The sequence below is a fragment of the Hylaeus volcanicus genome, chromosome 4, assembly GCF_026283585.1.
Source record: "Hylaeus volcanicus isolate JK05 chromosome 4, UHH_iyHylVolc1.0_haploid, whole genome shotgun sequence".
Taxonomy (NCBI): Eukaryota; Metazoa; Arthropoda; class Insecta; order Hymenoptera; family Colletidae; genus Hylaeus; species Hylaeus volcanicus.
This window is the reverse complement of record NC_071979.1, coordinates 26,831,776-26,842,367: the sequence shown is the minus strand read 5'-3', so window position 1 is coordinate 26,842,367 and position 10,592 is coordinate 26,831,776. Positions and strand designations below refer to the sequence as shown.

Sequence of the window (10,592 nt, the reverse complement as noted above, 5' to 3'; positions counted from 1 at the left end):
AAGCGCTCAATGAGTCAACAGTTTGCCGTCCGACCGCATTTCCCGTGACTGGTGTCATCGTTTTATATTTGCGCGGAAATTTAATATTAGGCGCGACAACACCTTACGGTTGAACACGCGAGAGATTATCCCTGGAGGGGACAACCGTTACTGACTCTTGAATAAATAAAAGGATCATATCTTCATCCATCTTTCAGACTATCGGCCTTCTAACCGATCGCACTTTCGTATATCCTTCGTACCAAGAAACAAACTTTCGCGAGAGCCGAACGTAACATCGATTAATGGAGCATCGACCTTTTACCCATTAATGTCGAGTGCTCTCGCTTTCGTACAATTTACCCAGCGAGAAAGCGAAAGGAGAACTTGAGAACTTTGGGGAGAACTCGACGTTAGATCCGAATAGGCTATCGACCTTTGGTCCACGCATGACAAGTGCCGGTCACGTACGGCGATTCGCAGGAATCTCTTCGGAACGCTAAATCCCAAATGCACGCGTGAAGCATACGTTCTTCGCGGTTAATAATGCTATCGCGTCCAACGTTTCTGGTTCCTGGTAGCGGCGGCTGGAAAGGTCGCGGGACGTTGATGTTTCGTGTTTTTATTTGGTACGCGAACAACCTTTATTTTATTCTCGTTTCCGCGGCCTGGAAAAAGGCCGAGAGTTGCGGAATACGCCGCGAACGAAATTCGTACATTCGAGAATCGAGCGATATGTCGGTGGCTTTAACGTATCGGGCAATTGTAGATATTATTGGCCGATAGCAATGCTTTTGCCGTAAAAAGGGTTTGACGTTTTATACGCCTAAGTAGGTTACGGTATTACCGGGCAAGAAAGAAGTCGATGGAGCGAACGGTGACTGCAGGTCGGGTGGTGCAATCTCGGCGTAGCAAAAGTCTCTGTAGCCTGTCTGCGTTCCCTTCCTCGGCACGAAGTTTAAATGTTAGCCACAATAGCGTGCCATGTCAGCTCGGTCGTGTCGAAACAAACGAGCGAGGGGTTCGATAGACGGACCCCTTCTACTCGGGTTAAACTGTTGCAGCTTATGTTCTTTCGAAAAGCTACGGTGGCTTACAAAAGATGGTTCTGTATAGTTCTGTTGTACAATAATGTTCTGAAATATAAGTAAAAAATTATTGACTACCTTTTTTATACCATTTACATTAGTAGCTTTTGGCGCCTAGATCACAAAAATGGAGGTTTTAGTGTTAGGAATCCGACAGTTAAAAAGTTATGCGTATTGCGTATTGGCTTTTATCCATGCTCCGTCGATTACGTAGAGATTCCATTAAAATGGTAAAACGTGTTACGAAAATACTGTCCGAGTAGGTCTGTCTGAGCATCGGTAAAAGCCGATATGGCGTCGCATTAACTTGCGAAATACGCTAAAAGTGTTCGACTTCAGATACGAATAATTTTTAATACGTCAAAACAGAAATCCAATTAAATCCATTTGTAATTACCGAGCAGTAGATGGTACGAAAAATAGAACCATATAAAAACGAAAATTTAATGCATCGACCTCATAAATACGTGAAATTGTTAAATAAGATTATAAACTGCACTCGAGGAATTTCGAAAGAGGCTAGCAAGAATCCACGTAACAACGTCGACACAGTGTTTTAAATTAATCTTTATAGTATCAAATATAAACTACGCTCGTTTTTAATTCGATTTTATTAAACGAGTACAAGGTAGCCTCCTTTCCACGTGACAAGCGCGGTTAACGAAAGAAGCCTTCAATTGCGATGGTCGAACGATTGTTCCTGAGGTTTCTCGGGCTCGACGTCGCGGATTTTGTCGAAGTTCTCCAACGTCTCGTACAATATGATATAGTTGTCGCGAAGTTGAACCAAACGATGCCACAAGTTTATGTGAATCATGTCGGCAGGCTTGGAGCCAGCTTCGGCTATTACCTGGGCGGAATGGAGAGTTTCATTAACAAGGTTGAAAGTGCAATTGAAGATCGTTGTTACGGTTCTGTTGATTCGAAAGGGAAATCAACGCATTCACCGCGGCTGCGATACGTAAGAGCCGCAATTAGCGTAACGGATTACTTTGTCGGTGGTCCGTTGTGCGCGATTCACTTGGAGGTACTTAAGATGAAAGAACAACTCGTAAGCCCAACAGTCGATAGTCTCGATGTTGCGAGTTGCGTTTCCCAGCTCGATGGACGGCGTTGTGGTTGTCAGAGCGACGGCCTGCAGCCAGCGTTTCAGCTGAACGAGATAAATATTTCCTCTCTTTTTAACTGGGATGCAGTATGTTACTTAAAACTTATTATTTACGTCACGTTTACTCTAATTCAAATGATAGGCACGTTCGTATCAAGAGTATTTTTGGCTTATTTGTTTAAGATAATTACAACGACCGCTATATCATGTCTGTCGCGTGGAAAAATTATTTCTGAGGCCCTCCGGTTGATCTACGATAACTCGAAATGTGAGAAATATTTTTACTTGAAAAATATTGAGACTATACTTTAAATATGTGTTAATATACAGACATAGCTTCGAATCGATACACTCGACAACTCGAAATGTGACAAATATTTTTACTCAAAAAGTAATGAGAATATACTTTAAATATGTATTAATATACAAACATGGCTTCGAATCGATATACTTTATACTTTTCCTTAAAAAAATTCCCAAATATCACGTAGTACTTGAGACATTACACGCACAAGAATTCTCTTTCAAGACTGCTTACCGTGGTGGTATCGGTGATGAGTTTCACTGTTGCGGGTCTCATGATATCGATAAGATTTCCAATGATCGTGGTGTCCTTCTTGAGCGTGGTCACGTAAGTCGAGAGAGAGCTGTTCCAATTTGTCGAAGGACCGCATTGTGCGTTTTTCAGCTTGCGCCTTCACCGGGGAGCAACACGGTCAATAATTTCTTTTTTCACCTCGCTGAGAGCTCTTACCGTTGAAAAAACGTTGAAATTATATTGTCGACAATGTACTGGGACGGGACGACGACGATTTTCTTCGTGCACGTGGCCAGGCTGCTCACTATAAATGCTAAAAGTTGTCCGAGGGGTCCGGGCCTTCGACGTACGTCGCATCCAATTATGCCACGCGATCGATAGTATTTTCTCTTGCAAATTCCGTGTCTCGATCGACTACGATCACACATCGACAGAGAGTAGTAACTAGAAACTGGAGGAGTCCAAGTGAAAGAGAAAATTCGTTTCAACGTTTACGTTATTAATAGCCTTCGTTTATCGTTGTTATTCTAAGCATCCATTTTTAATAATCAAAATGCATATTTATATTTCTCTTGCACATACAGTCAGTCCCATAAATATTCGTACCGTGTGTTTATCGAAGGAATATGTCCAAATTAAATAATAGGTTTGACGTTTCCAAATAAATTTTTCGTTACAAATATAAACACGCGTAAAGTTAATCCATATACGTATTTATAACGATACGTTAATTTGAAAACATCGAGCCCATCATTTGATTTAGTACGAACATTTACGAGACCGACCGTGCACAAATATTCGCAGTCCAATTATCAATTACCGCCATAATCGGAGACGCTGTTTATATCCCAGTTCTTGGTCGTCGAAAGCGTGGATTGACACTTGGCTTTGCGTCCAACGTTGTTGTCATTGTACTTGCTGTTTCTCACGGAGTCCGGCATGTACTCTTGGACAAAGTCGTTCAGTTGGATGATTTTATTCGGGAAGGTGTCCAAACAGGTACAGGCCTGCGCGGGCAGTAACGGTGGGCGCCGTAAAGGTTAAGCGAATAACAAGAAAATTAAATGCTCCTTACTTCTCGATGAAGACGCTCGAGACACGGAGCCTCGCCATTTGTCTCGGAAGTCATCACGATAATTCACAAATAGCTGGCTAAGAAGCGTAATCGGATATTCCACGTAAATTTAGACTAACGTTCATCTTGGCATCCCCGTAGGGTGAAAACCAGCGACCGCGGCGTTCGGGTAGCATGAACAGGACACGGGGAAATTTCGACAACGAACGATCGCGATTAGGTGTCCATCGCGGTGACAAACGTGAACTTATCGCCAGGCGCGAGCGACGCAAGCTTATTAATTTCCACGGCTTGGCAAGCGCGAAGCTCGCATTGGCGGAATGCTTGACACTAAATGGAACGGCATTTTGTTTCTACCTATTTCTACCGTGATCGAACGACTGGTTCTAAAGACACTTTTTTGAAAAATCATTTACAAAATGGTAAAACAAAGACGAAATTGCCTACCAACAGGACGAAAAAGTTTCGCGAGATTTAGTGGACGAAATGTCGCGCTATTGATTTTCAAATTTCGAGTTCGGACTTGGAATCGACACCTCCAAAAATGTTTGTATACAACGCATCGCAGTAATGGTATAATATTTACCAAAATCCAAGGAAACGAATCAAAGTCGACCTTATCGGGTACGTGTCTTCCACGTCACGCATGGTAATTTACGAATCGCATCAGAAATTACAATTTTCTCGACGAGAAAAATATCGTTCGGCGTAGAAGTCGGTTTCAGCGGAGGACCGAAAACAATATAAACGACAGCGGACGTGTTAATAGCGTATTTATAAGGACGCGTGTTTAAAGACCGTCTGATAGATTGTGTACGGATACCACGCACGCGGTCGTATTATTGCGAACACAGGGCCGTTTTCTGCGAAACAGGGGCTCAAGATAAATAGTGTAACGAGCGATTCGCTGAGCGGTGTATAGGCTGCATTCAAAAGCGGACGGTTAATGAGAATGCAATGGGCGCCTTAACTCCGCCTAGGATCGCCAAGCTGGAAACGGATGTGCTTCCAGATTTTTCCTAATTAAGATGTGGCCGGTGCAACTCCATTACGTAAAGCAACCATCTTGATATACCGTTCGACTCGACGGCGATCTGGCTACAACAAAACCTTTATGGCCACGAGAGAATTGGAAGGACTCGAAAAGGAGGAGACGAGCAACGAAGGGCTGGCTCGTCTCCCTTCGCCGTCCACGGCTGCCGCTCGCGTCCATGTCTTCCTCGTCCTCGCGTTCGCGTTGTCGTTGTCTTCCTCCGCGTCTTCCTCCTGCCCTCTTCCCTTCTTTACGTTCGTGTCCGCGGGTTTCGCGGAGGTGCCGAGGCGAGATCTTCTCAAAGATCTAGCTACGATGCACGACCGCTATTACTGGCAGTGCCAAGGGCTGCCTGGAATGCGATGCAAATTTTATACGAATCGGTTACACCGCGACCCGTCGAGCACCTCCTCGAATCCGAACCTTTGATAGGCTCCCCGAGATCGTTGAATGCCAAATGGCGACCTTCGTTGCGAAAGGAACGCACGTCTGGTCCCTTTATGCGCTCCTCATACGTTATCGAATCGGGCATGGAATACTGCCTTCGTTTCTTCCCTCGCACGACAGATTTATCTTCTACCTTGTTTATTCAACGACTTTATTCGGTGCATTAACACTTTATTCGGGAGACTATTTACAGGCTTTCGAGCTTCACATTTTACCTAGAGTAATAAATAACGATATAGACGAGTTTTGATGGCAATTTATTTGATTTATACCTGTACCATTTTGAATGATATAAATACGAAGGGGAATCATATGGAACATGATAAAAAATGATCAAAACTGATGTATGATAAATACGAGTGTTTCAGCAGAATTTATATTTTACCTACTCTTTTCGAAAACTTTATTATAGTATCGATTGATTAAGGATCAACGCTATAACTACCAAGCCTAGTTCAAACATCTTTTACTCACTCAATTATTAACAATGGTTTTCTAGAAATTTTTAGGGGAAACCATTCCTCGTCGATAGTTTTAAACCACACAATCTTCAACCTTCAATCTTCAACCTTCTTCCAGAAGGCTGTCGAGGTTTCTCGAAGATTTCCTCCACGACGAAAAAAGCCACTAACATCGAGTTTCCGTTTCGCCAGGGAAGAGTAACGAACCCCTCGTGTCGTCGCGTCGATAATTATTGGCGATAAAGGCTGGCCCGAACAATTATGTACACGTTACAAGCGCAATCGAGTCACTTCGCAAAGCAATGAGGTCGATGCGAGGCGGCATAAACCTCAATAAAGATAAACTTAGCCTGACTGCCGTCTATATTTAAACTCGCGCGTCTTTGTTCCTGCGATTGTCGCCTTCGTTTTGTCGGATTGTCCCAAATGCTTTGGACACGATGCGAATCGTCGAACGAATATAGATGCATGTTATAATCGAAGGTTTCTGGGCGGAGAAAATTCATGGAGGATTTTGAATTAAAGGAGGAAGCCATCTTGGAGGCATGAAAGTCATAGTTGTATTTAATAATTGTTTGGTTTTTTATAATCGAAGGTTTCTGGGCGGAGAAAATTCACGGAGGATTTTGATTCAAGGGAGGAAGACATCTTGGACGCGTGGAAGTCGCAGCTTTATTTAATAATTTTTTGGTTTCTTAGAATCGACGGTTTCTGGGCAGAGAGAATTCACGGAGGATTTTTATTTAAGAGAGGAAGCCATCTTGGACGCATGAAAATCTATATTTAATTTTTTTCTTCGAAAACAATCGGTTTAGTGGAAGATCCGTAGATGTTTATTGTACGTGTATATCGAATGGTAAACAAAGTTATTTGTATTTAGATTTTTTGAACATACTATCGATGCCATTACAGGACAAGGATGACCTCAAAGCTCGTGCGGTTAACGAGGTGCGACAAGAAAGCGCCAGGATTTTGCTGTCCTAGCGTTCCTTTGAATATCGCGATTCAGTTACAAACTGTTATTCCATTTGCTGTCGCGATAAAGTCTTCTGGAAACAAGGTGCTAAGTGATGCGCCGAGTGACGGTTCATTAACACTCGTAATGAAGACCAGTGCCTCGCAACGAGACACCTCTCCGCTATCTCTGGCTGGTTTCCGCGCAGCACGAGCGCCAGTCTTCTTTTTTAAACCATAGACGAGCCAATGGCTGAACAGTGAAGAAAGACACGTTCCCGGTAGATGGTTTCGATGGCCAGGATACCAGCCAATGAACCTATCCTGCAGCTTCATTATCGCCTTGCGCTCGAAACGGAACGATGTCGAGTGTGCTCTTGTGTATGTACCTGGAGCTCTGTCGAAGAGATGGTTGAAGAATCATTTACAAGGTATAAAAAAAAGTCTATGTGCCATCGGAATGGAAGAATTTAAAGAACGCTCACTTAACTCTATACTCGATTATTAGTATGTTCGTTAGACTTACGATGCTCCCTCGAGGAGAGTATAACTCCAAAATGGCAACCGACTGTCTGTTATCGATTTGCACGACATGTGATGCACCTCGCACGAAATACCTACAGACGTCCATGCTTTCGATGGCCAGAATGCGAGTCGACTTATCCCGCATGTTCATTATCGCCTCGTACTCGGAACGAAACGACGTCGAGAGTGCTCTGCCGCTTGTTTCTCGATCTCTGTCAACGAGATTGAACCGAGACTCGCAGGACGAATATTTCGTCGAAACGAACAACGTCCGTTGCCAGTGGCCCCGACCTCGAACCCTGAATGTTATCGCTCGAGGAACAATGTAAGAGTAACAGCGAGATCAACTGGTAAAATAATCGCGAACGTTTCCGGTCGATTGTACCCGATGTCGTAAAACAAATCCGATCCGTGAATCGCGATATCGACACCAAGGTCCATTCGTTCCTTATCAATCGATTTTACGCGCTCAAGGAGAAGGTTCAAAATCGTCGTGGCGTTGACAAGACTCGTCCATCGGTAAATCATTGGCCGTACTCCGTTGGCCACGAGCGGTGACACGTTCCGTAGCCCCCTATCAGGACGAGTCTATTAAATCTGCAACAGGACGGAATGTCTGCCACGGCCATTACCATTCCGCCAAGTCGTAAGTTATCTTCGCTGACAGTGGGCGCGCATAGAAATGTCTTCGGCCGTGATACCTCTTGACTTCTTCTTCTTCTTCTTCCTCTTCTTCTTCTTCTTCTTCTTCGTCTTCTTCGTCTTCTTCTTCTTCTTCCTCTGGCTCTGCTCCTTGTTTTTCATTTACTCCCCCTCTCGTCTCATTCCGCTCGAGGCCGTCTTTGGTCGCACTGTCAGCCGCCAGCAGCCGTATCAGTCTTCGGAATCAACGTGCGCGAACCTTTTCAACCTCGTTGTGAATGTTATTCTAAAACTTGTTAAATTGTTAATAAGGTCCAGTTTTTGTTGGCATTTTTAACGCGGCGCCACGATGTCGGACTACCGGTAACAGGCTGCCATCGGAGTTCCGCAACGAACGTTGCTTGACTGATTTCTAACCTGGTAGATCTGAAGAAGGAAGATCTGTTGCTTTTTGTACTTGGATTCCCTTCGTCCTGTTTTTTAGATCTTCGGAAAGTCTTCTTTAGGTCTTCGGAAAGCTGGGTACATATTCCGTTACGTATTTTTCACAATATAATTTCCAATCTTAAAAAAAAAAAAAAAAAATTCAGGTCTGAGAGGGTCAAGAAATGTTGTAGGTCCTTGAAAGGGGTGGTTCGGGGAGTGGCTTAAAACAATCTTTTCCTCAGCGAAGATATTGTCCGAGGCTTCGTTAAGCAGATATTAAGAGATAACGACTAATTGGAGCGCGAGTATGCCGGTGGAGTGGCCACAGTACGCGCTAGCCAGCCGCAGGTAGCTTAGGCTCGCACTAGATAGACACAGTAGCATAGGCTACGCGCTCTGTGGCCGCGCTTGGTCGAGGTTTTCTGTTAATACCTCCTTGACGAAGCCTCGGACAACGTTTTCGCTAAGGAAAAAGTTGTTTCAAATCACCCCCTGAATCACCCCATTCAAGGACCTCTAACATTTTTGCGACACCCTGTATACTACGGCCTGCGACAAAACGATGCAGGAGAAATCACCAAAGTATTGACGCTTTGACCCTCTGAGACCTGAATTTTGTTTCTTTTAACGAAGCCTCGGACAACATTTTCGCCGAAGAAAAAGTTGTTTCAAATCACCCCTAGAACCACCCTGTACAGTCGTCTGATTATAGCGACCCGAGGCAACTGGTAGCGCGCGTTCGGAGAACGGCCTTTGCCGGCCATCTGTCAGCGCATCTGCTCTTAGCATGCGATTAGATCGTTTCTCGATACCTTTCCGTCGTCCAATTACCTTTTTCGCTGTTATATTACGGGTTACACCGTGAGATTTATCGAGCCCGGTGAATCGCGAGCCTCCGAATAGGAAAATGTTTAACACTGTTTTCGTTTCTATCGCGAAACCGATAAGCGTTGTCGCCCCGTGACTTATTATAGGTGGAGCGTTAATGCGATGTAAAAGCCAGGCGGGGATGAATAACCGGAGGCAGGCCAAAGCGAAGATTGGTACGTCGTGAGCTTGCCGTAAAGTTGCAGCACTCTGGTCGGCGTAACGCCGTGGCGAATCTGCCAGCACCTATCTCAAATGGCATCTGGATTTTTACAGACGCCCCGTGTCCTGCGAGCCGCGATATCGCGTATTCACGCTACGTTAGAGCTTGCGCCGTGCTTCCACGCAGTGTCTTGCACGCTAATTACAACGTATCCGCGGCTGAGATTGAACGCGGCCGATATTTCATATAGGACAGAACGCTCTCGCTTGCGCAACAACGTCTAATAACGATTGCGAAAGCGATACGTAAGCACACCCGAGGTTCCCGCAAGGGGATCGAGGCCGAAGAAAGTGCGAGCAGTTCTCCGGTCTGCTCCGCCGTAGAGCGAAAAGGAGGAGCAGATACTGTCGCGCGATACCAAAAGAGAATTATTCGACGGATCCGAGACGATCCGACGCTTTAGTTGCTCAACCGCGCGAAATTTCGAAATGAAACGTTGTCGAACCGAGTTCTCGATATTTTACTTCGGTCTATATCGTTTTTCAACTGGAAAACCTGTCGTAATTTCGAATGCAACAGTGTTGGAAAATTGAACGATTCGTTTTTATTTATATTATTTTAAATTTCGAAAGTATATCAAAATAAACACTGTTACTGAACATACCGAGGTTTCACTTATTCCTATTTCCACCGTGATCAAACAAATGACTAGACTTAAACACACTATTTTTCATTGACTGAAAAATTGAATAATCCACGAAGCAATTCTGTACAATTTATATTTCGTAGAAAAGTTTCGAATCGGTCCAGGCATGTTTAGTGTCAATAAAAACCTATATATACGCATCGAATGAACCCAAAAAATTTCAAAAGCTTACATCTTTTACGTCGCCTGAAAAAAAATCACGAACGTCGTCTCGAAACTGTTAAAAATAAAAAATATACCTTCTTGAACGCCAAGTGCACCGACTACCGCAGAAGCCGCCTCGACGCGAATATCCGCGACGCGAATATCCGCGACGCAACATCGACGGAGGTGATCGCAATTAAGGTAGATTCACGTGGAATACCATTAACCAGAAATGCTAATTGACTCGAGCTGGTCCCGAGAGGAAGAATCGCGAGTTACGCCATGCGAAAATTAGAAAGGCACTCGCGCTACCAATTGCGATCGCGCCTCCGTTCTCGCTCGCGAGAGAACAGCACGTATCCATTTCGTACGTATACCACGCTGTCCTGGGGTGTTCGCTGTCTTGTGCAAGCCAGTTGTTCGCCTCCTATGATAC

The 10,592-nt window shown here is 44.4% G+C and overlaps 1 protein-coding gene across 1 annotated transcript; it reads right to left on the bottom strand.

The window, feature by feature from the left end:
* Window positions 1-1,740: 1,740 nt before the first annotated feature.
* LOC128875506 (uncharacterized) lies at window positions 1,741-3,842 on the bottom strand. The gene is made up of 6 exons (XM_054121140.1): window positions 3,789-3,842; window positions 3,534-3,720; window positions 2,930-3,164; window positions 2,714-2,870; window positions 2,059-2,220; window positions 1,741-1,917 (listed from the first exon to the last, which is right to left on the bottom strand). Exons 1-6 carry the CDS (start codon window positions 3,840-3,842, stop codon window positions 1,741-1,743), a joined length of 972 nt encoding a protein of 323 aa, XP_053977115.1.
* Between the last annotated feature and the right edge of the window lie 6,750 nt (window positions 3,843-10,592).